The following is a 26894-nucleotide window of genomic DNA, read 5'->3' as shown; positions in this document are numbered from 1 at the left end:
TAACATTCACTAGCCATTTGGCTGGTAGACAAAAACTTCATTCAGCATCCTCTTGGCCTAAACCTTCTTAAAATGAGTCTCAAATAAAAAGAACATTTTATATATATCATTTTATATCATGCTCAGTCCGTTTTGTGCAGCATGTTAGCTAGCTATTTGTTTTCACTCCCACACGGACATTATTTTGAAAAGCCCTAACGGAAGCCAGGTGTAGAGTACACTACCTGGTACTTGAGCAGTGTTTTGCTTCACCTCCTGAACAAGTGACAGGCGTACAGGGGGGAGAAGTTTTTTTCTAGCTTCGCCTTATCCTCTTCATCATGGAGGCTCAGGCGAATTTCTCCCGTGAGGAAATCAACAGCACGGTGTGGGAAGTCCCGGAGAAATACACACGGCTCAAGCAGATAGGCACCGGGGCGTACGGCTCCGTGTGGTGAGTGACTCGTCCTTTACACTGCATGTAGTGTGTGTCGTAGCTGGGACTGGACCGTGTGTGAACAGGGTTTATTCTCTCAGCACTCATTAATGTTAGCTACCCTGGCTCCATGCTGCCTGTGGCGGGCCTGGCTTATGTGCTGTATGTACAGCAACACACTGTCAACACATGATGACACAACTACTAACTCTCATGTTAACAAGTTATATATAACACCTGACACCTTAAAGCACATCCCAACAGCTTATGCCATGTGTAGACTGTCTCATAACATGCAGCTTATATGGGTTTAAGTGCACAGTAATAGAGGAGATGGAGTGCCAGTATTAAAGATGGCCACTTTGCACTTTGATTTCTACGTGCAGTGAGAAGATACAATGATTCATAGTGCAAGCCACAGAAACAGCTTATATTGCATTTGCATATACATGTTTAAATGCAATGTATAACATGGTGTATACATTTTTATTTTTGTATGTATATATGTATATTCACGTGTAGAAACATACACAGTACAGAAAGTAAATTAATTTAATGGTTAAACATAAATATATGGAGTCAGTGGAAACATGTTTTTGTTGTTGTGACATTCACGTTTGTTTCAGCAAATATAGGAAATACATTGGAGGCACCCAGCATCATTCAGCATTATTGATTTACACGTACCATGTTGTTTATCTGCTGACGAGATAAATAAAATCAGTATTGAGGTCAACTGAGGCTGCAAGTTTGGTTTCTAAATTTGCATAACATTTTGTTTGTGATATAATATGATTTATTGGTGATATCCCATCATTAAAGGCCTTTTGAAAAAGCTGTTTATGAAATTCCAAAGATGGTCCATTATAAGATCACTATTAACTATTAATACAAGTCAGATGTGGCTAATTGTGTAAACGCTAGTACAAATACAACTGTCATACATACAAGTTTCATACTAACATTATACAACCTACAATCAGGGCCGTTGCCATGGTTTTTAAAAATACTGGTCACGAATGGAGCTGCAACGATGACTTGATTATTCAATCAGTTGTCAACATTTCAACTTACGGCCAACTATTTTTTTAATTGTTTAATTTGTTTGATGAAAGCAACAAAGTGTAACTTCCTGGAAGGTGTCCAACCCGAGCTGCCAAACCAAAGCGTCAATATTTGACAACCTGGGGATGAGACTTAATAATCAACTATTATTAGTGTGTGAAAGTGAATGACCTTTTTGCCCTGCCATCGCAGTGCTTCTACTTCAGTACTGTGGTAAACCACTGGCACTTCACAGTCAAACTTCTCTATATTCTTTGCACCACAATGTTTTGACATTTCAGCATTGGTCAGTACATGTTTGTGAATTGTAGGCCAACAATTTTTATTATTATTTTATTTATTCAAGATTATTTGTAATTCCATTGCACAGCTGCTGGTCGACATCCTCTGAACATTCACTAAGTTTCATTCAGAAAACCAGTCACTGCATTATGGTCAGTTTTGATGTCAAGCCAGTCTCATCTTTATTTTTTAACTCATTGATGGTGTTTATAGATCATTTGTCTGTGTGCTAACCAATGACGCTTAGAATGTGAAAATTCAAAGTGGAGATGGTTCAACATCCATTATAGCAGACTGTGGTGCTTCTGCTGTTAGCGCTGCAGACATTGGCCTGCTACCACGGTTTTAAGCATCATATTGTGGGCGTTGTGATCTGTTAAAGGTTAAAATATCTGGCCTTTTAAAGAGGCACCATCTGAGGAACTGGGATCAAGGCCCAACACCATTAAGTATAATTTTGCCTGATTACACATCTCTCATAAACCGACTTGGGGGAAATGGCAAACATCGGAAAAGAGGGAAATAATATTCAGACACATAATCAACATTTTAACTGATGTATGTGTGAAATGTACTGTATTTATTGTTTATGTTTGTCTTTTTAAAATTGATTTTAATATCCCATATTAGTGCATCAGTGTTGTCCACAGCACTATGCACAAGTGGTGTGTGTAATGTGTGTTGGTGGATGTGGCTCCAAATAGCCTAACAAGCCTTTTCCTCCTACGATTTGGTGCCCTGCAGATCACTGCAGACATGCACATCACGAGTTGCCAAACATTTACATGTTGATACTCAATAAACCACAGACCACCCCCACTCATTTAGAGAATGAGTCTCACCAACAGTTTCTCCATCCATGCAGAACTTCTAAGCGAGAGTGAAACCTCAAAATAGACCGTTGTCATTTTCTCACTGCTCTGACTTCAAAAGAGGGATATCGTAGTGAAAGCAGACAGCACAGATAGACTTAGAGTGCAGAGCTAATGACTTGTTCTTCATTATTCACCACAGCTCAGCAATAAATGAGAAGACTAAAGAGAAAGTGGCCATCAAGAAGCTCCACAGGCCTTTCCAGTCTGAGATCTTTGCTAAGAGGGCCTACCGAGAGCTGCGACTGCTCAAACACATGAAGCATGAAAATGTGAGTGGATATAACACATTTCCTTCTTCCTCTAACAGACTGTAGTTTTAACATTTGATTTTGTTCTAGATATTCCTCACCTTGCTCTTTCATTCCAACTAGGTGATCGGACTTCTTGATGTGTTTACACCTGCCTCGTGCCTCGATGACATGCAGGACTTGTGAGTATTTTTCAGCATATTAGCAAAGCCCTCAGGCAGAGACAGGAAACGCCTACGATGACCTGCAAGTTTAGTGTTCATCTGAAAAATGCTTGCTACAGAACGTTTGAGAACAAGGATTGCTTTGTATTTTGGGGAGGTTTAAACAATAGGTCTGTGCATCATGCTCCATTTAACATTCAAAGACTATCAAGAGTCATTTGCTTTTCAGAACAGGTGTCGGTGTGTGTGGTCATTATTGCCACTGTTGCCTCCCTTAAATCCTGGGTCTTCAACAGGGGTCCACAACCCCTATAGGGTCCACAGAGTTACTGAAATGGGCCCCCCAAATTATTGTTTGGTAATATTAAGTAAACTTACTTAATATATATTAAGTAAGTTTTTATTTTTTCAAACATTTAGAAGTGTCTGAAAATAAAGATTAACACGAATCCAACAAGATAAATTCTTTAAAAAAAAACAACATTGAAGATTATACCCATGATTCCATCTGCCCAGTTTGATTTTTATACAAAATATGTAGTAGGGGATCCCTGCTCTATCTCTTATCAGCTGAGGACTTAGACTGAAAAATGTGAAAGACCCCTGCCTCAAATGGAACCAGTATTTCAATTTTGTATCCAGCACAATAAATAACAGCTCCAGGCAGGGGTGTCCACATACTTTTGGCCAAATCGTCTATGTTATAGTGATTGCTGTTAAGAATAATTGGGAGACTAAAACCCGCAAGTCAAGCAAGAACCGTAGGTCTTGATTAAGGAGCACAGATAAGGCTATCATAAAATTAAAAAGTGTTTCCCTGTGGTATTACTGTTGCCACTGCTGTTGCAAACACACCGCTCGCAAAATGGCTACTGTCCAAAGCAACAAAGCCATTGTAACCCCGATCTCAGTGCTATGAAAAGACAAAGTAAAACACCTGGTCGTATTAATAAGTAGGCAGGTCACGGTTTTGAACCATCTCAAGTCCTGTTGGTAAGGGGAAATACATATCAGCAAGGGAACACAACACCAGTGCTGTCCATTGAGCGAATGGCTGCCTGTTCACTCTTTTTTGACCTCGGTTTCTATCACTCTCCCTCTTCACCTTCTTTGCCTCCTCTATCAGTTGGGGTTTCTTTATCTGTTGCAGTGTAGAATTTCCACAGTTACTCATTTTTCACTGCAAAATCATTATTTACTTCAGAGTGACATGTAGAAGCAAAAAAGTGGTCAAATGCCAGTTTAATATAAAAAACATGAAAATACAACATCACTTAGTTTTATTTTGCCATTTATCATTGAATTGTTACAAAACATAACACTGATAATTAGATAATTGAGTTATTTTTTAAATTCATTTAATTATTTTGTTCTGACTAAGTGGTAAGATTAGTACATTGAACTGCACACAAAGACTTTTGCAGCAGCAAATTAGGTGGATACTGCGGAGAGGATTCATACATTGAAGGTTGTATAAACAGGAGTGTTACATAAACACACACAAGAACCCTAAGCTCCTTAATGAAAGTATGAAAAGACCTGGATTACAGCATTAACAGTGGGTGTGCAGATAGTAAAGGACAGCTGTTTCTTGTGCATTAGTTATGATGTTAACTGAATTGTATAGTGGATATAATAAAGTGTAATTGTATGTTTGAATTGTTCAGTAGATGCAATCAGACTATCCATCACTTTCCATTCATTCTCTTGCTCGCTCTGCCTCCCCCCCTCTTTTCCCCAGTTGCCTGGTGATGCCTTACATGTTTACTGACCTGTCGAAGGTGCGGGGTCACCTCTCTGAAGACAAGGTCCAGTTTCTTGTCTACCAGATGCTCTGTGGACTCAGGGTGAGCTGGGGAGGCATACAGTAGCACACTGTATTTATCAGGAAGCATAACATGAAGTATGATTATAACTTATGAAAAACTCAAGGTTCCAAAGTACTTATGTAACAGTCACGCTAGAAAAATACTGTATATTAAAGAGATTTGTGCACTTTGATTGCATGTATATATACATATATTGAAGGGTGCAGTGGAGAGTCGACCTATTGTGCCTTAAATGAGTCATCGTAACAAACTCATGATGGATAGTTATAGAAAAGAAGGATGCTAAAAGTTATTTGAAGAAAGGAAACAAACTTATAATTAACAACTAATAATAATACCTAATAGATGTGCCATTTGTTTGATCCAACTCCTCTCAAGACTTTATTTGAACAAGGTAACTTTATTTGCCATTACAAGAAGAGTTGACAGATGAGTTGATGAAAGCAAACAGACATACTAATAAAACATCATGTAAACAGGCATATTAAATCACACAAAGCACTATCATTAAATGCCATATATTATCCATAAACCTGAAATGTCTGCTGCTCTGTCTCTCCCTCTCTGCAGTACATTCACAAGGCTGGCATCATCCACAGGGTAAGCACAAGTCAAATGTTATTGTAGAAAGCCAAAAACCATATCTTTAATCTGGCTATGTTAAAGAAACTGTAGTGTTTAAGTGGTTTGTACTCAGCAGACATGCACCTCTTCACGTACTACAGAAGGACATGGGAATGTTAGGTTAATTTGTCATTGTTATTGAGTCAGATCAAACCCTGCCCCAACAGGTAGAATGAGTTCACTCCTTGATGTCTGGTGGCATGTCTGGAGATGTTAGGTCACACCCTTCAGCACTAGTGCCAGCGCTTGTGGGTGTGTGTGTGTTTGTATGTGTGTGGAGTAAGGAAAGTAGGGTTAGAGCCAGCTTCAGTGCATGCTGTCGTGAAGGCAAAAGGGGAACATGCCAAATACTAAGACTTTCTGAAAATCATGAAGATTCAAAGATTCAACTTTTTACTCAAATTGTTAAGCTTATATTATCTTTTGTAATGAAAACAACAAGTGCAAAATAGAAGTATTTTGGCTAGTGGTCTCAGACTTTTGGACCCTACTGTAGGTGGCAGGTATCAGTGAGTGAGTACAACATGATGCAGGTAAAGCCTGCCTTGGCAAAGGTATGCGCTCTACTGAGAGCGATTCTAGTTTTATTCTTTTCATCGTTCAAAGACATATAGTTATACATTTGTGTAGGATTTCAACCTGCAAGATCTATTATAAAATCTACTATTTTCTTCCTTTGTTTACAGGAAAACTGTAGATTTACAAATACTGTGCTCACATTTATGAGCAATAAAGATTTTTTTATGTTTTGATCATAATATCTTTATCAGTCATGCTAATTGTTAACTAAGCTATAAGTGTGTGGTGATAAAGCTCTGGATATTTGTCTATCTGTGTTCAGACTGTATTATCAACACTCACTAACAGTGCCACCCTTATCACACATTATGTCACAGTATTTTATGAATGACCCTACAGAAATGCTGCAGCGAGTCTTACGGCCAGATTACAGTTGAGTCACACCACTGAGTCCTTGTTTAAAATCCTCACAGACGCATTGAAGCAAACAGCTGATCCATGTTTGGCCAAAGGGACTTCAAGCACCAAGTCCCAGTTTTGATACAGCACAGTACAAACAGTAGGCTATCATTTGCTGTTAATCACTATGTGCAATGAGTAATCATCACTCAGCTCATTTTCTTTTACAGGATCTTAAGCCTGGAAACTTGGCTGTAAACCAGGATTGTGAATTGAAGGTTTGTACTTTGAAGGATTGCACTAGGAAAACATTACAAAAGTGAAATGACAGGGCAGCTGCAGCAGCATAATAAACTAGAATTAAGCTAGGACGAAGAATGTGATAAAATACAAGATATATGCTATAAAATTAGCAATATACAGGAAATACCATGTGTTAATGATGTATGAAAATATGAATAAATAAATGAATGACCTTATCAAACAATAAATTAACTGTATAGATATCTGTCATATACAGTGTTCATGTTCCAACCTAAGATTGATTTCTTTGTTTCCGATGCAGATCCTGGACTTTGGGCTGGCTCGCAGTACTGATGCTGAGATGACGGGCTACGTGGTGACTCGTTGGTACCGGGCGCCTGAGGTCATTCTGAACTGGATGCACTACACGCAGACTGGCAAGACAATCATAGCTGTTCGATATTCTTACCTCCATCCTTGCTATTGTCTAAAGACTGTCGGCCTGTCTGTGCTGTAACTGTTTGCTGTTTGAAAACTTATATTCTTTTAGCGATGGTTTGCATGGTACTTTATGGGTCAGCAGTTTTTTTTATATAATCCTGTTGTCGGCGCATGACATTTGAAGTAGCATGGGTGTCGTTCTGACAATAAATCTTTTTTCCCCTTAATCTGTCAGCAGTTGACACAGACGCGTCTGACAGCAGCCTGATAGTGCTGAGACTCAATGACAGAGCTGTCACTGCAGTGAAACCCACTTTCCTCAGGATTTATGCTTCTGTTAGAGATAGTGGTTTTTCATTTTGTAAACAGCATCTCCCGAATGGAATGTAGCACAGAAAGCAACTCTGGCAAGTTTAAACCCTCTATAGGATTGTATTACTCACCCAGCAGAAACAGCACAATGGATCCTTCGCTGTCTCTCTGAAAAGGAACTTTGCTCTGGCATATAAATGCCACCTTCCTCATTTCTGCTGCACTGAGCCAAACTTGAAACGCTCTCAGTATTCTATGTGTATTCTGCTCAGGTTCTTACTGATGTGTTTTGTCTTTGGTGTTTATTCTAGTGGACATCTGGTCTGTGGGCTGCATCATGGCAGAAATGATCAACGGAAAAACCCTCTTCAAAGGAAAGGACTGTATCCTTTCATCTGCTTTGTCCCTTCACTGGACCAGTAACTTTTGAAGCATGTGCAGTGTGAAATAATGATATGGATTTCCATTTATAGAATTGAAAATGTGCTGTATGCTTTCCATCAAATTTTAATATCACTGCTAAATCATTGCAATGATAAAGGTGATTGAAAGCAGCTTGATTACACAGTTTTATTTGACGAAGGGCACTGTAAATCAGGTAAGGATTGGAACACAAAAGGTAATTACAGTATATTACATGCAGCAAAAGAAACACGTTTCCTCAGGCAGCATCCAATTCAGCTTCTACTTCACTCTTTTTCTGCATGTTTTATGGTCGCTTTTTATGTCCTTTCTTTGCACATGATGCACTTACTTTAGTGATTTATAGTTTCTTTTATTATCCTGTTATGGACCTGCTTGGAAACCACTCTTTCCACTGCTTCTGAGTGGACGCTTGCTAACTGAAATCACCAGGACATCCCAAATTTAAGAATCCTTGATTGTTACCCCTTTATGATCAGACATGGACCAGCTGACACAGATTATGAAAGTGACTGGAGTACCCGGACCAGAGTTCATACAGAAACTGGACACGCAAGAGGTAGGACATATTACAGTGTGTCATAAATATACATGTATTGCACAAAACTACAGTTTGACTGAGGTGACTTTTTAATCACTGATCCCAATAGATGATCTTCATCAACTTTAAAGCTGATTAAATAAATGAATAAATGCCAAGGGGTCAGTGATTTCCCAGAGAGTTCAGAGTGAAAATACTTAATCGCTCTTAAATCATTTGGAACACAATAACTAAATCCATCACTGAAGCCCATGAAAATAATATCAACAAGGCTAATGTCTCACTAGCAGCCCTCAGAGGTTGCAGTATACATTGCATCCTTGCATCAACAACAACATATTGAAGATACAGTCGTGGTCAAAAGTTTACATACACGAGCAAAGAACATGTACTGTATATCATGGCAGTCGTCAGTTCCAATGAATTCTACAGATCTCATTTTTCTGTGATGGAGTGAGTGGAACACAAACTACTCATAAAAACCTTCATGAAGAAGATGATTTTGTCACATTTTCAAAAGACCTATAATTAATTAATTATTGAACCAAACTTCATGAATGTTTTTTGTGACAAAGTAGCATGTGTAGTATTCTCTCATTCCATCACAGAAAAATGAGAGCTGTAGAAATCATTAGGACTGAAGACTGCCATGATATACAGTACATGTTCTTTATAGTTGAATGTAAACTTTTGACCACAACTCATACCCGTAGTGGTAGTAAAAATATCATATTTTTGTCCTGAGGGTGGCAGTAGAGGAAAAGTCAGGGCCTCAACAAAACACATGTTGAAGGAAGGGAGACATGGAAACTCAAGTTATTTACAGAAGTGGAAATGAATCATACAAATATAAATTATATCCATGGGGCTCCACAAGTAACAGTTTTTGTCTTTGCCAAACAGTCAATCTCAAACAAGTTAAGTCTTTACCTATTCAGTAATTTCAGATTTCAAAGGATCAACAAATATCTTTTTTATTGATGCTTTTGTTCAAAGAATGTGTTTGAACATTCTCCATTATGAGAGGTTGGATATTGCTTTAAGAGCAAAAAATGCTTATTTGGAGGAAGGAAAGTAATTGCATTGTTAATACAATATATTTTAGTGATAGTGATTTGTATTTAAATTTGTATCTGAATTTAAGCATTTTCAGTATAGCATTTTGCAAAACCAAGAAACAAGGACATGATGATAAATGATTTTATTTATTATTGATAAATAAAATAATACCACAGTAATCTTGCAATCTTCTCAAATGTTGTTTTTGATGCCTAACTTAATTTCCTCTTTTATTTTTAAAACAGGCCAAAAATTATGTCAAAGCCCTTCCTCGCTATCCAAGAAAAGACTTCTCAACGTTGTTCCCCAGAGCCAGTGCAAAGGGTGAGTTCAGCCACGGCATTATACTTTGGCTCGAATGGTCCTTAAATTTTTATTTTTACCTGTTGATTAAAGCACATTCAGAAAGAGTGCAGTCTTTTACAGACAGCACAGCAGCTGTGGATCTATCATATGCTCATCATGTGTTTCATTTGCTTATAAGGTTTATTTGACCACTTTCTGTCTCTGAATGATGTAACACCATTATAGCTCTCCTTGTTCCCTGTTCATGAATGCTTTTCCACTTACTGCTCTAAACAAGCGGTGAAGGACAGGAGAAACTGGCAGCAGCAGGGTTTATTCCTTTTTGTATCTTTAGAATCAGCTGAACTTGTTTCATTAGATAGGTACAAAACGAATGGTACAATGTACAACTTTTGGACTTGTTATATAATCACCTTCTATTGAAAAGCTAGCAACAACCTACCATATGGCTAATGTCAGTCAAAGTGTTGTATATATTGACTGACATGCATAGTTTGGTTGTTTTTATGTTTGATCCAATTGCTGAATTATTCTGTACCTCTGGCCATTTGAAGGTATTGACCTGCTGGAGAAGATGTTGGTTCTGGACGGAGACGAGAGGCCCACAGCTGAACTAGCTCTGGAGCACCCGTATTTCGACATCCTGAGGGACCCAGACGACTTTCCCGAGCCTACGCCATACGATGACAGCCATGACAACGCCACAATGACCCTGGTTGAGTGGAAACGTAAGTGAAAAAGATTAAGCAAACATTATTGAAAGAAATTGCCATAATATAATGATCAGATTTGAGTGGTTCATATATACACATTATAAGTACCTGTCATTTACAGATATAGAATGAATGTGCTATAGTGTCAGTAATTGTCTCATTTGTTTACAGTCATTTTACAAATTTCACAGAAAAGAGGCCTTCCACACAATGTATAAAGACTTTATTTGTATGCTGCTATATAAGAACGATATACTGTAAACATTAATAATGCACTTCTCTTAAAGTGCATAAATAGTTGAAGAGCATTATCAAGCTTTTCAAATGGTGTTTAACTTGAAGGCTATGTTGGATGATTTGCTACACAAACATTCTGTTGCAGGGCTTCTCTTAATGTGGTAATAATTAATAGTTAATGTGTAAAATGCCATGTAATATACCTCTAATGGCTTTCTGTTTAAGTTATTATTGAAGTTGTGAACATGCTGCACATGCAGAAAATAAAGGGTTTCCCCCCTTTTGCCCACAGGGTTATGTTTCAGAGAGGTGAAAAGCTTTGTGCCGTTCCCTCGGCGGGACTCCAAGAGGAAAAACACCCTGACTATGTCTCCGTGACCCGATGAATGTCTTGTAACTACTGATGCCCTCACAGCGTACAGCCACTGGTGCCCTTGTATATTCCAACCATGGATTCACTCTATTTCTTTTACACTCTGGATATGTTTAGATATTGAATCAGTGTTCAGAGAGTGAAAACTGAAACACACCTGTTTTTGTTTTTTTGGTATGTTTTTGGTAACGTGCAATTGTTTCCTGTGTGTAGATTGCTCTTCATGTTACACATTCCCTATAAGTGGATTGTCTTGCAAATTTAGTGTGACCAAATGTCACAGGGTTTACTGTAAGATTTACTGTGATAATGTTTTCCAATTAAACAGTATGACAAGATGTGCATGAAGTTTTGTTTTTGCAGCAAAGTGTAAATGATGCTGCCCAAGACAGACTACACCAAAAGATTATAGTCTAACTAAGTCATTTTGGGATCTTGAGGGTTCTGGAGACTTGAATTACCGCGGACGAGCTGTATGGAGCCATGTTATGTCTTGTTTTGTTTTGGGGGTTTTTTTCTTCTTTTTTTTTTACATTTTAAACAAGTCTCCATCTATTACAGTTGTTTAGGAGAATGCTGTAACGCTGAAATGTCTTGTGGACTACGAAACCTCAAACAATTCGGGATGAACTTATCCTTTAAAATTAGTGCAGAGTTTATGTGAAAATGTCATCTCCATATGTTGTTGGTTAAAATGATTAGCAAGGGACAACGTCTTTGTTTTACCCATGAATGGCCTGAAAAGTACTGACCAACAGGGGCTCCAAAATATTAGAAGTTACTGTGTGCATGTGCAATATGCTATCAGCGTCAGGTGTAACATGTGACCCTGACAGTGTGTATGGTGCTTGTATCATACTTCACTACTGTAATGTCTGCCATGCTGTATATATTGTAACTTTACTCTTGCACACAATTTTAAGCCCAACTCTTGGTACATTTAGGGTGTGTGATGTATAATATTGCACAGAGGTCATTCATTAGGGTTAAGGATATTCTGTTAAATCAATTGTGTCATCTTTTTGATTGGGGATTTTGCACTGGACATATTCCTGCCCATAAGACTCATTTTAACCATGTTATATAAATATGACAAGGGTCTGTTCCTGAGCATGTGAGTGTGTGTGTGCATATGCATAGAATAAACAATTCAATCCACAAGCCTGCATGTGTGTGCACATGCTTTATGTACATGTGGTGACAGGACCAGGTATCAGGTTTCTACTCCAAAGAAAACCATCAGGGTTTAGTTCAGGGCACTGTTTTGAAAGGGCTTGTTTGGATTTAAAACTACACATTTAGAAAGAGTAAAGATGCACCAGGATCAGCACAAACTGTGATCTGTCATTGACCCTGTTAAGTGGCTTGCGCGCGAAAATCATGGCCTGGTGACGTTCAGGGGGCCGGCTAAACTTGTATCAATCTGCTGTTATCAAGGTAGCCCACAGGCTACCATGAAAGCGGAAGTGAGACATTTCAACGTCAAAATAAAAGCATACAATTATTCAAATAACTATATGAGTTAAGTGTTCTCTCATTTTGTGCAACTATTTGTCCGATCGAGACTGAGGAAAAAGCATCACATCGTTTTAAAATAATTTGTCTAAAGTTTTCCCATAGAAAGTGACAAGTAACCAAATTGAAGTTGACAAATACACGATTTCAAGTTAGAAGATAGATTTTTGAGTTAGATAACTCAAAACACTCAAAACATTACATGCACTATGGAGGGATGCAAGACGATCAAACATCCCAAGAAAATAGCGTTTTCTAGCAGAAAAATAGTAAGATAACACTAAAATACTACTTAAAAGCAATAAATATAATATGTAAAGTAGTAATATATTGAATTCTGGTGCATCAAGTCAATTACAAAATATAAATCTGTAAATAAAAGGTGTGGGAACTAATATCTGCGCTTTGTAGTCCACCAAATTGCTAGGCCTCCCTCCATAGTGCTGCCAGTGTTTACCTACGTTTTTCAATGTATCTATAACTAATGTTAAAGCACTCTGCCAATGACTGTACCGTACTGCAATTAAATAATGTGAAAGCGACGTGTTAGCAGGGGAGAAAACTTGATGTAATTTAATTCGGTCTCACGTTAAATGTAATCATTTTTAGCTGTTTAAACATTGACTCCAACAAGGACTTTATTTTGAAAAATGTATCCGGAAGTCTTGTGTTTTCACTTTGGCTCACTTCGATTTAGCACATACTCTAGACCCAAATAGCTAGCCAGCTAGCCGAAGGAGGCTACTATTTCTCCTTCTCACAAAATTGGGTCGACAATAAGCTGTTTCTCAGATTATTAATGCAAGTTTACCACTTGTATTCTCAGTAAACCTTTGGGATTGACTTCTTGCCTCCCAAACGCCGCGTTGTGGAGAAACGGAAGCGTTATAAATTGGCGAAATAGACCGGCTGTGCCAGCAAACTGTAGCTGGCTAACGGTAGCTATTAGCTCCAGGACTACAGCAAGTAAGGCGGCTGGCTAGGCAACCATTACTGTAGAAGCGGCTTCAGACCGCCGGCTGTCGAGCTACCTGTGTCACTCAGTTGCCATAATAGGTAAGGTGGAAGTTTGCTACCTACTGTTCCTTTATTATAAAGTGGCTCATAACTTTTAACTCCATTTTAGCTAGGAACAGTTTAACTTGTTTAGCGCCTTGTCAACGTTAAAAAATATCAAGCCTGCTAACGTTGGTACTGCCCATTTGTTAAAGTTAGCAGGTTGGCTAGCTGTTAGCTGGTATCTCCAACTGCCTTACTTGTCTCCGCACCTTTATGTCAGAGAGCCTTTCTCATCCCAACTTGAACATATGAAGCACTGCTTCGATATTACAAACCTGCTTCTAACATTAAGCCGTAGGAGAGCATTTAACATAATTTGAAAACTGTAAATATGGCTGACATTTTACTCCTGAAATAAGGACACCGAGCAGTTGAGACCGCGGTACTCTTAAAGCTGATTGGCTCTGGGGTGGATCAGTCAAACCACCCTGAAAGCTGATTGGACGAGCCCTTCTGTTGTGGGCTGCCCTGATAGTAGTTGCCAACATTTTATGAGATAAAGTCGAGAAGAATCTAATTACAGATTATTTTTCTTTACTGGCCGTGTGTATTTTGACAATAAAATCTAACCTTCAGATTGACAGCTGTCAGTACATTTGTCTTTCCCTGTACTGATTGAGTGAGTAAGAGTTACGCGAGTTGATGTGTGTGAAGGAATGTTTTACACCACAGGTGATGCTGACTATAGTCCTGCCTAAACACTGCAGTAAAATACAACTCACGACAGAGATTTTTTGAATGACTCAATATGTCAAGAATGTCAAATTACGTTAAGCATCTTCAAGTCTTATTTCCATGCCATTGTTACAGCAATGGTATGAGATTTTGTTTTGTCCTGTAAATATTATATTATGATCTCACTGGGAAATTAAGCTGTGATAGTCAATCTGGCTGGATATGAATAAGTTAATAACTGGACAATTCCTTAAGATAACACAGCAAAACATTTTAGCTTGGGCATTGTCTTTTTTTTAATGTAACATAATAGAGTGCTATCCATCAAAGGTGGAAAAATGGCAAAACATTTTCATATTCTACTGTAGCACCATCAAATGCTTATTTTTAATACTATCCACAATGTTTTTGTATAAAGTACAAGAATATATTGTATATACTATATTTATTAAAGTCTGATAGCACAGTTGTAGTATAATAATATTATGTTTTTTAAACCCACAGGAGGGAACGTGTGATTGGTGGCCTATGAGGAAGCCACGTCGAAAAGGCCAGGTGGCTGCAGGAGGTGGAGCTGATGTCAAGAAGTCCAATGGGACAGTTGGTGGGCGTGGGGGTGCCCGCCAACGATCCCCATCCCCTTACAGCCTCAAAGCCTCTCCAAGCAGAGAAACCCTGACATACGCACAGGCCCAGAAGGTGGTGGAGGTGGAACTGGATGGCAGGCTTCACCGCATCTCTATTCTGGAGCCCTTGGAGGTCATCACCGATGACGAGATGATGGCTCAGGACATTAGTGAGTGTAACAGCAACAAGGAGAACAGTGAGCAGTCATCATCTCCTACCAGCAGTGCCCAAACAGTCCGCAAACCTGTTACACCTAGAGGTCGCAGGAAAGACTCAAAATGTCCTCCAGTCAAATCGCCACCACCTTCCAAGAACCACTGCCCCAATTCACATCCGCAAACACCTGAAAAGGTGAATGCATCACACAATCACCACATGACCCTCCCTGAACCTAAGTTTCACGTTCTAGAAACCTTTACACCAGTCGAGGCACCTCCTCTGCCTACGGCATATTACCGTTACATTGAACGCTCAGCTGAGGAGCAGGAAGCTGAGGCAGAATATGACATGGACGAAGAGGACACTGCCTGGCTTGAGATGGTAAATGCTGGCCGAACATCAGAGGGATACTCAGCTGTCTCACCAGACACCTTTGAGCTGCTGGTGGACCGGCTAGAGGAGGAGGCGTACCAGGAAGCCCGCAGTCGGGCGCCCTCTCAGAGCACTATTGACGACGATGCCTTCTGCTGCGTGTGCCTGGATGATGAGTGCCTCAACAGCAACGTCATCCTCTTCTGCGACTCCTGCAACCTGGCTGTGCACCAGGAGTGTTACGGAGTGCCCTACATCCCCGAGGGCCAGTGGCTGTGCCGCTGCTGCCTCCAGTCCCCTCAGAAACCTGTTGACTGTGTTCTATGTCCGAACCGGGGCGGCGCCTTCAAGCAGACAAGTGATGGACGCTGGGCACATGTGGTCTGTGCCATCTGGATCCCTGAAGTCTGCTTTGCCAACACAGTGTTTCTAGAACCAGTGGAAGGGGTCAATAACATTCCCCCAGCACGCTGGAAACTGACCTGCTACCTGTGTAAGCAAAAAGGCCGTGGTGCATCAATTCAGTGCCACAAGGCCAACTGTTACACCGCGTTTCATGTCACGTGTGCCCAGCGTGCTGGCTTGTTTATGAAGATCGATCCTGTGCGAGAAACGAACGTGAACGGGACCACGTTCTCTGTTAAGAAAACAGCGTTTTGTGAGGCCCATTCGCCACCAGGACAAGAGACCGGCTCAGATGAGGAGAGTGAAGGAAGGGTGGTGGGTAGCAGAGGGAGGGCGAGTAGAGGACGGAGTGCTTACACAGAGGGTCCTGTAACACCGAAAAAAGGCAGAAAGTCTGAAGATGATGCCAAGACAGATAAAAAGAAAGGGAAGAAGAGCCCAGAGTCACCAGCACAAGTGATAGTGCCTCAGATCCCCACAAGCAGGTTAGATTTTCCTTTATTTTGAATTAACTGAAATGCTGTGCTTTTGTTGTTGTTCAACAATTATTAAAAATAAAAAACTATTTTTATTTATTTATTTTGGCCAGGATGTTTTTCAGCAAATTTATAACACACCTAGAGAAGCACAAAACATCAAGCAAATCCATTTTAAAAGCACTGTTTTGGTGGAGATTTTTGGATTTGATAGCTACTTTAAATAAGCATGAGTGTAAATTTATGAGAAACTGTTCTCTGGCAGAGGTCCTGAGCTGATGTCATTCATGTTGATTGTACCAACTTGCAATTCTTTTTTTGTTGTACAGGCTGAATATCATCTGCAAAGGAATCATTTTCCAGAGGAAAAACCAGTTCATGCAGAGGCTGCACAATTACTGGTTATTGAAGCGTCAGTCGAGGAACGGTGTGCCGCTGGTCCGGCGTTTGCACTGTAACATCCAATCCCAAAGGACTACTGAACAGGTCAGGGCAGGACACATAACTAAACTTTTGATGCTCTGTGAATATATTTGTACTCAGATAATTACATTGAGATACATGTCTTCTACAATGTTTATTCAATGAACATAAGAACATTTGTTGTAAATTTGTAGCCTGAGGTGGATGAGAAGGTTTCTGCTGCAAGAGAAGCACTGAGATACTGGCAGAAGCTGCGGCATGACCTTGAAAAAGCCAGGCTGTTGGTGGAGCTCATCCGCAAGAGGGAGAAACTCAAACGAGAACAGGTAATATACATGGATTAGTCTCAGAAATGTTGAAGATCTAAAGTGCATAAATAAACAAGCATTTAAAACTTTAAGTGTTGGGCGCCCTCGTAGAGCGTGCGGCCCATGTTTGGAGGCTGAGTCCTCAGCAGCAGCAGCCTGGGTTCTATTCCAACCTGTGGACCTTTTCTGTCATCCTCTCTTTCTCTCGCTCTCCCTCTCCCCCCCTCCCCCCCATCTCCTGTCATCTCTCTAAGCGGTTCAATCCAAACAATGGCTAAAAGCTCCCTTTTCTTTGCCTGTCATAAATTGACTTGTCTTTTTCATGTGGTACTGTCCCCTTAAACCAACTGAGTGCCACAACAAACCAGCAGGTGGCTGCTATGAATGGCTAGAGCTTCTATACTGAGAATAAAACAAAAGCCATCACAATTGACAATTACACATATGATGTAGTGAACAGCCAGTGGAAATCTTTTTAGGAATATTTTGATGTTATCACATTTCATATAGCAAACCATTGTCTTTTGTTGGTTTACAAAACACAGCCTGTCACATGCATGGGCTTCACATTGCTTCTCATCTTTTTAGCCTTTCACAGTCTGTAAAAACTTGTGTCTGAATTCTTTATGGTTGCAGTTTCCATGTATACTGACATCACATGCATATCCTCTGTTAACTACAGGTCAAAGTTCACCAGGCCGCTCTGGAGATGCAGTTGACTCCGATGTTGGTGCTGCTCCGCTCCACTCTGGAGCAGCTACAGGAAAAGGACACAGCCCAGATTTTTGCACAACCAGTCAACATTAAGGAGGTGATTTCACTGTTACAACACGGAGACCTGGTGCATTTAAATAGAGAGGAGGAGTGTTTCTCCCCATTCTTTATCCCATTTCAAGGATTCTTTAAATGACATGGCCAATGTTACTGAACAAAGAAACACAGGGCTCTGCCAGATAATGTAAAGACCCTGTAGGTTTATGTTAGGACTGCACGATATATCGTTTGAACATCGCCATCACAATGTGCGCGTGCGCGATAGTCACATCGCAGGACATGCGATATTAAAAGTCCCCCCTTCAAAGTTCACTCGCGGTAAAACAGTTCAACTTTGGAGCGACGTTTCACCCCTTTCCCAGTAAGCCAGCATGGTGTATTTGGTATCAACAGATTCATTGAAATCTCTAGCTTAAATGCTAAGTCCACTACAGTGTCAAAAGTGTCACTGTTGCATTTTTTTCTCTTCTGTGCATCATCTTATTCCACCTATAATGCACTGCACAACAGGCTGGCTAAAGAGACTTCCATCCCTAATGCTCTATTTTGATCAGATGAACGGATGATATGCCGCCCATTGATTGAATGCTAGACTCCAGCTTCCTTCACAGATGTTTATTGACACCGTAGAACTAAAGTTCAGCTAAACAAAATAAAAGACAACATCAGCTATTGCAATCATTACAGAAATAGCATTGCTTAACACTGTAACTAATACCGATAAAGAATACATAGGGTAATACTGACCACTTTAGCCTGCTTCTCAACCAACGGCAGAGTCATCCCCCAGAGGCAATCTTCACAGTCAAAACATATGTTTCTTCAACATAAACTTCTCATAAAGCCACGTGCACACAGCTGTAGCAAACACCAAGAAGCATGGAGTGATAAAAAAGAAAACCGAACTAACAAGGTAACATCACCACTACAGGTGCTCTTCAGTCTCTGCGTGAAGCTTACGGAGCTAACAGATACCACTTCCAGTTTGTCTCATTTAAAAATAAAAGCACGTATTTCAAAATAAATTCAAAAAACGGCTGCAATTACAGATGAACCCCCCCCCCCCCCATTTTAGAGTATGACATTAGATCATTGACCTTAGCTTGGATTAATAGAAGGGTATTATATGAATACAGTGGTATCATGGTGAATCAACCAAATTCTTTCCAAATAGAGCTATTCAAGTCATCTGGTGAAAATTCTTCTATTTTTCAATATCGCAATATATATCGCAAAAAATAAATAAATCGCAATGTCAGTTTTTTCCAATATCGTGCAGCCTTAGTTTATGTTCTTAACACCAATTCAAATGATTTAACTTTGTCCTTGGCCTCTGTTGGTATGGAGAAAAAGGCAGTCAAAAGCATGAATTAACTAAAGATACAACAGGCTTCATTGATGCTGAATCCTTAAATTAAATGTGAACGGATTTGAGCTGCAAATTGGAAATCAGTTTGATCAACAGTGTAATCTTTAGATCCTTCCCACTGTTAATAGGGCATGTGGCAGAATGTATGTATTTATTTATGTTGCTGAAATGCACCTTTGGAGCTTAACTCTCCCCTGAAGTGTTTATGCACTCAAACTTGTCCTTTTTGAATTTATTATCCAATAACCCAGTTCTTAATATTCTCTAATGCTCATTTAACTGGGAGCTGTAAAAGTATTTTTGTCAATGGGAAAAACAAATGGTAAATATTTCTGGAATCAGTGCACCCCTCCCACCTCGCAGCTCTCTTGAACGTTAGAAATAAAGTCATTAAAACTGCTCAGCAATTAACCTTGACTAACTTTTTTCACCTGTCCACTTCTTTACGCTTCTGCTGAGGTGGATTTTAGTTGCCTACATTGTCCATTCTCCTCATTAACTTCTATCATTCTGTCTCGTCCTCAGGTCCCAGATTACCTGGAGTTCATCAGCCAGCCCATGGACTTTTCCACTATGCTCACTAAGCTGGAGGGTCACGCCTACCGCTCAGTGGCTGACCTGGAGGCCGACTTCAACCTGATGGTGTCTAACTGCCTCCTCTACAATGCCAAGGACACAGTCTTCCACCGGGCAGCACTGCGTCTTCGAGACCTAGGAGGAGCCGTACTGCGCCATGCCCAACGACAAGCCACCAACACCGGCCTGGACCTGGACACTGGCATGCTCCTCCCACAGTCACCACAGAAACGAGACTTCTACAGCTGCACCTGGGAGGATGGTAAGTCACAGTGGTGGTACTCCGCAGGAAAGGAGAAAACACACATCTGTTGTACTTTGGAAAGGGGTCAGTATGTATCCCTCTAGTATGATTAAATACTTTATAGGGATACATGGTCTATGATCAAGTGCAATTAAGAAACATTTACATCAATACAATGCAGCTCAAGGTTGAATCGATGGGATTACAAGTTAGTTCAGATTCAGATGTGCTATTGGGTCATTCCACGCCAACTCACCCAAAATCACCCAGAACTTTTCCCAGTTCATGTCATGGATTTTCTCGAAAAAAGTTCATGTTGAAACTTCCATTTGATTCATGAGACCTTGCAAAATCCTATAGCTGTACTCCAAATACTTTTTAATTATGGATTTTTGAAGTCTGGTCCTCTAAACTATATTTCAGCATTTTTGTGATTCCTTGTTTTGTTTTGTGATTTTTTTCACACTTTTCACTGACTGTAATGTCACATTCGGTGGTTTTATTTCATCTGTAGATATTAAAAAAAAAAATTAATCTTAGTAATTAAACTCAACACACATATTATATCACAATTTCAAACTCTCCGAGCTTCAAAAATTCATAACTTAAAAAGTATTTGGAGTACAGCTATAGGATTTTACCATCCCATGAATTTAATAGATGTTGTCAGCATCCATGACGTGAACTGGGAGGCCCTAGGTGAATTGGCATGGACTGACCCTATTATAAACTGTACATGAATTAAAGTGTGAGTTTGCTTACAGTACCTAAATAGAAATAATACTATTTCCACTTTTTATTTTTATTTCTAGCTGAGAACCAAATGCCCCTGCTCCAAAAATGTGTCGAATGGCTGTTTGTTAATAGGTGATGCATTTCTCAATGAAATACTGCTGAGTGAGCATTGTTTACCTCAGTCCTGGAATCGGTGTATATAAAATACTCAATGGGCACATGTTCTCTATTCAGTTTTGAATGAGAGGAGTTAAAATGAGTCACATTTCTGTTCCTGTGGGTAACATTCATGTTAGCACCATTGCCGCCAATATAAGGCACTGATGCATGTCTTATTTTTGTACATGTGTTGTTTTCAGGCTGTTGTGCATTTGTGTAGTCGAGTTAGAGTACAGTCTGACATTTTCATCTGTTGGGCAATAACTGGGTTATTTTGGACAGATTTCTCACAGGGTCTGTTTTTGTGTCAATGAAGTTGTTTCTGTTGTAACTGTGTTAAGTAATGACACTATACAGTGTCTGTAAACGGTTTACCTAGCTATGGCGAACTGCACACAGCAGTGTTGTCCATATCCAGTAATTTTATAATATAAATATATATAGAATTAATAATATTAATACTGGTACAGTTGTCAAGTCAGTGTTGGGAATCTGATTTCTTCTTGTAAGTTTGGTATTGTTGAGTGCTGATGTGACTCACCTTTTGCGAATGTGTCATTGGTTAGCGAATCAGCCTCAATTAAAATACTTGTCGTCACTTCGTGGAACATGCATGCTATCTTCACTCTTCTCCTGACTCCTTCCTGTTGTGTCCAGTTGACAGTGTGCTGGATCCAGACAACCGGCTTCATATGACGGTGGACGAACAGCTGAAGGAGCTGTTAGAAAAGCTCGACTTTGTCACCTCCATGCGATGCAGCGGCGCCCGAACTCGACGCATCCGCCTGCTTCGTCGCGAGATCAACAACATCCGCTACAGGCAGGGCCAGCACCCCCGCAACAGCCTTCACAATGGACATCTGAAAGAAGATGATGAGGACGAGGATGAAGATGACGAGGAAGATGACGACAAAGACGCCAAGGCAGACAACGGGCTTTTGTCTTTGGACAAAGGTGGGTGATGAAAAGCAGTGATGTTTCAACAGTATGAAATTGCCAATGCATGAACCTTTAAAAGCCTCTTTTATTCAATGAGACCAGTTGTGAACATGAGCTAACGGAACATTGTCCTCAGGTAATTGAGCCAGGGTCCCCCCCACGCACCAACCCCAACCACCCCACTGTCTCCAGTCTAGTAAGTAGGGGCCCACAGAGTCTCGTTAGCCATGGCTGCCTCACAACTCCTCTCTCCCAGTGCACTCTATGTCTGCACCTCTTTTATACATCACTCTCATGGACTCACCACTCTCCATTGGCCACGTACAGTCATGCCATATCATCCCACTTCTGACTACAGGCTAGTCCAGTCAAAAAGTCTCTTGGTACCGTAGAGGAGAGCAGCAGAACACTGTGATTTGTGTCAGTTGAGTCATAACTGCCATGTTACCATGTTGCTGGTGTACAGGTGTGAGAGCAAAGTTATATACTCACTCGTCTTGATAAGGTCCTCCATATCTACAGAATACCTCAACTCCCTCTGGGCTGTGGTTAGACTGAATGAAATCATGATGAAGTGACACCATTTTCCAGTGTGAATACTACACCGCCACATCACACTACATACTAAATGGGCATTCATTGCAAAGAAACGCAGAGTGAAATTGAATTAATTTTTCTCCTCTCATCTTCCAGAAGACCTTAAATCCACATCGCCCCCAACACTGGAACCTACAGGGCCAGCTCCTCCTCCACGACAAGGGGACGCACCTCTGGAGCCACCCACCCTCCGGCCAATCACAGGGGAGCCCAAGTCCCCCAGCTGGCCCTGCAAACGCCTAAAGCTCGACGATGACCTCTCAGACAGCGCCACAGGGAACATTAATTGCACTAAAGCACAGGAGCGGCCGGTGTCACCGCCTCCCATTTTGCACAGTGAAGGACAGGTGGTGGCCAACGGCCTGCCAGAGCTCAGCGCCCCACCACGACCAACCACCGGGGGAGTCGGACGACGAACCTCGGTGTTGTTCAAGAAGGCAAAAAACGTAACTAAGCTGTTAAGAGAGAGAGACGGCCCGCTGCTGAATGGAAAGGGGCTGCAGGATGACAGTACAAGCAGCACCCCAACAGCACCCAACTCCGCAGCCAGTACCCCATCCTCTACACCCTTCTCCACTCCATCTAAGACCCCCCAGAAAAGCCCAGGACCCCCCCCACTCAATGAAAAATGCAACCCCATTCGAGACATGTCAGATAATGAGCTGGAGAAGACACCAAATCATACACTGGAAAGTGGTGAGAAGCTTTACTCAGTTACTGACATCTTACACATTTCTCTCTCTCTCTGAAGACATTCACTAGGATGTGATCACATATGATGCTCATTAAAGTTTGCTGACTGACAATGATGACAATGGCAGACAGCAACAAAATGCAAAGGGATGTATGACATGTTAGAGTGCAGTTATAGATGTTACAGTTAAATTTATCTCCATTCTTGTCTTCAGAACACACTTGTTCAGAGCAATCTTTTTCCATTTTTATTATCTTCTTTATCACTTCAGGTTAGCTAGCTAATGCTAGTTACTTATTTTACAATGTCAGACATAAAGGTGCACTAAGTAAAAAAAATCGCCACCTCATCGTCGGAGTAACTGCTAACTGCTGCTAACTGTATTCTGTTAATACATCCATGACTGTAGCTACAGTTAGCTTGTTAGTTCAGTTAATCGTGCAGCTAGCTGGACTACTGGGGGAGGGTTGTGCTGGCATTTATGGCATTTGCACAGGAGCTTTGCACCACTTGGAGAAAGAGGTTTTCAGGGCCAGGGCTAGCTGGTTAGCATGCTAACTTCAGTAGATGTCTCTGCAACGCAATACATAGACATCTTAGTCGTAATGTCAAAACTGTTATTTCTTCACATTCTGTGTATAATTTAAGTGGATTTTCTGAATGTTTTAAACTAAAATTATTACATATTGCAGCTTTAATTTTGTGTAGCAGTCAGATATTCTGAGCCCTCCTTCTGAGGAAACAAGCTAGCATAGGAACTTGTTTTCTGCTACCTCAGATCAACAAAACAAATATTGCCCAATTCCACCCCTGCACCCACTCTTATCACTGATTAATGTGTGCTGTCCTCTCACCACCGTACTGTTGCGTTGTTTTCATTGAGACTAGAGATATGTGTGCCTAGATATCCTTTCTTTTTGTCCAGTTTTGCTCCTGGTCTTGTTTTTGTCTGCAGCAGCTCCTCTGAGATTTCTCTCATTTGCTTTCAGGACTGACCAATGGCTTCATCAAGCACAAAGACGGCGGGTCCGACTCCGAGTACAGCCCTTGTCCAGTCCTCCACAAAGAAATGTAAGACATAGTGTATCTGTTGTCAGTGGCTGTTTGGTTATTGTAATGATTGACAACACATTGACAATACAATGTACTGTCTTACAGCAGCTCACCACCCAAACGAAGCCTTGGGAAACCAGCTCTTTCCAAAGTTCCCTTCCTGGAGATAGTCAATGGAGACTCAGATTACACTGGTATGTTTTGTTTTGTTTTTTTTTCCTTTCTTGTGTTATGGTCATCTGAATTTAAATTATATTTTTTCCTCTGTGTGTCATCCTCTTTTCCCTCTCTCATGCTCAGAAATGTTTCCAATGGAATTTTGTGTCACAAAGTATAATTCTCCAATCTTAGTGGGAATATGTATGTATGGATGTCCTGGTCATTTCCTTCTTATTCATTAAATGGTGATGACATCTGCTGCTGTTTTGCAGGCCATGTCAGCCAAGTGTCTGAGGATGAGACAGAGCTGGAACCTCTAGAACTGGTGTGGGCCAAGTGTCGGGGATATCCCTCCTATCCTGCTCTGGTAATGCCTTATTCTAATTAGCATAATCTAGTATGAGCTGTCGACAGGTGGAGAAGCACTTAAATAAGTGATTTTGACGATATTGACCAAATCTAGGAAGGGAAAAAAGCATTATTCAAGAGATCGCTGGACCATAGAATAGTTGTTCGAGTGCTAGAAACAGACTTGAATACCCTGTTAGACTGACTGATCGCTCATTCCAGATCATCGACCCAGAAATGCCCGAAGAGGGCCTGCTGCACAATGGGGTGCCCATCCCTGTCCCACCCAAAGACGTCCTCAGTCTGGGGGAGCAGAGGCAGGAGGAGACCAATGAGAGGCTCTACCTGGTGCTCTTCTTTGACAACAAGCGGACATGGTGAGGGTCAAACAGACATGCTCAAATGTAATTCTACAGACTAACGTGGAGCAGCTGGGTGATTTGTTGATTCAGAGAGGATCATAACTACTTGAAAGTTATTTTTGCCTATAAATTTGAACAAACAAAAAATGCAGGTGTGTGTGTGTGTGTGTGTGTGTGTGTGTGTGTGTGTGTGTGTGTGTGTGTGTGTGTGTGTGTGTGTGTTTATGTGTGTTTATACATTTATACAAAAAATGAAGATAGTTTTATATGTAATTTTATGTATAAACACAAATATATACTGTGTATGTTTGTATGTGTGTATGTTTTTTAGGTCCAAATCAGGCAACAAGCAGTGAAAGTGGTCATCACCATTGTCAAAGCCTCTAACAGTCTAAATCTGTATCTTTGTTGTTGTAGGCAGTGGCTCCCACGTGATAAGGTGACACCCTTGGGTGTAGATGACACGGGGGACAAGCTGCGCATAATGGAGGGTCGCAAGTCTAGCATCCGCAAGTCTGTCCAGGTGGCGTACGACCGCGCCATGATCCACCAGAGCCGAGTCAGCCACAGTCAAGGCTTTGTGGCTTCCAACTACCTGTAGAGGGCGACAGTGAGCCCTGCGTGCACCCACAGCCAGCCACTATGCATTTCTCTTTGGTCTTAAAGCAGCAGGTGGGCTGAGTCCTGCTGCCATTCGAATCTGTATTCACACTGTGGTCTGGAGAGGTTGCTGTAGCAGCACACAGTCATGGACTAAAGTATGTTACCAAACCACTAGTGTCTGACGCACAGAGCAGTGGCGTTTGCCTTCGTGTCATTGTCATGGACGCGGACCTCCAGATGTGAATGAAGTTCCCTTTAGGTCCCATGTTGCTGCAGTCAGTAAGCGTTGATTCCCTGTTCAGGGCTGTATCGAGGTATCTGCTTACTCCACGTGGATGTGTTGAAGCTGTGTGTGTCTGGATCAAATGTAAGAGAATTCCCCTCTATTTTGTATAATGCTACTGCCAAGGAATCAAATTGTCAGAAAAGAGATTTGACATATTTATATGAGACGCAGAAGACGTATGAATGGATCACTGCCATCTTTTATACAATAGCTTTTTACATTTTAATCTTTTACAAAGACACTTGTATATTATAAAGGCACACTTTGTGTACATATGTATGTGTATTATCAAACCCGATTTAATTTAATGTTGCTGTTTTTAAAATGCGTATTTCAATCAACCCACGAGGGGCAAAGCGAGGCTGTGTATATTTGTGGAGATGAAATAATTCCTGACTTGCTACGTAGCTCGTCTTTGATGTAATTTCATTGTGCTGTACGTGTGTGTACATTCAGAGCATACAACACAATGAGCCATTGTTCTTTATATTTGAATTCTCTTTTTGATACAGAGAGAAATAATTTATTTATGGAAGACAGAATTATAGAAATAAAGCTATATTGGTTAAAGTTGAGAATTAAATCTTATTTAAAACAAATGGAGTGAGGTTTTAAAATCATGCAGCCAACATTTTTAACAGATTAGTTCAAGTTTGGTTTGATGTTGATGAATTTATTCAAGACCAACCGCCATTATTCACTGTCGACCCCCAGAAGATTCTATTTATTGTCCAGAGCCCCATTTTATCAAATGGAAAAATACACCTTTATAAGCTTGTACTACCTGCATATTTTACCTGCTCACCAAATATTTTGTCTGAACCAGTATTTCCTTGTTTTGGGAAATAAATGCTCTATTAAAACTTTTGGGATACTTAACTGCAGTTTTGTGTTTTTTCTTGTCAAAAC

General features: G+C 40.6%; 2 protein-coding genes across 2 annotated transcripts; both read left to right on the top strand.

The window, feature by feature from the left end:
• Positions 1-266: 266 nt before the first annotated feature.
• mapk13 (mitogen-activated protein kinase 13) lies at positions 267-12229 on the top strand. The gene is made up of 12 exons (XM_073469845.1): positions 267-433; positions 2777-2906; positions 3009-3067; positions 4791-4896; positions 5449-5478; positions 6651-6698; positions 6986-7100; positions 7728-7799; positions 8319-8398; positions 9685-9763; positions 10300-10473; positions 10988-12229. Exons 1-12 carry the CDS (start codon positions 321-323, stop codon positions 11071-11073), a joined length of 1092 nt encoding a protein of 363 aa, XP_073325946.1. The 5' UTR covers positions 267-320; the 3' UTR covers positions 11074-12229.
• A 1101-nt stretch (positions 12230-13330) lies between these two features.
• On the top strand, positions 13331-26864 carry brpf3b (bromodomain and PHD finger containing, 3b). Its single transcript, XM_073469838.1, has 13 exons — positions 13331-13639; positions 14822-16365; positions 16686-16842; positions 16974-17105; positions 17770-17898; positions 19756-20068; positions 21602-21898; positions 22577-23176; positions 24164-24245; positions 24333-24421; positions 24659-24753; positions 24957-25111; positions 25514-26864. The coding sequence occupies exons 2-13, from the start codon at positions 14846-14848 to the stop codon at positions 25695-25697; spliced, it is 3753 nt and encodes a 1250-aa protein (XP_073325939.1). The 5' UTR covers positions 13331-13639; positions 14822-14845; the 3' UTR covers positions 25698-26864.
• The last annotated feature ends 30 nt before the right edge of the window (positions 26865-26894 follow it).

The sequence above is a fragment of the Pagrus major genome, chromosome 7 (assembly GCF_040436345.1).
Source record: "Pagrus major chromosome 7, Pma_NU_1.0".
NCBI classification, from domain to species: domain Eukaryota; kingdom Metazoa; phylum Chordata; class Actinopteri; order Spariformes; family Sparidae; genus Pagrus; species Pagrus major.
This window is presented reverse-complemented; position numbering and strand designations above follow the sequence as displayed.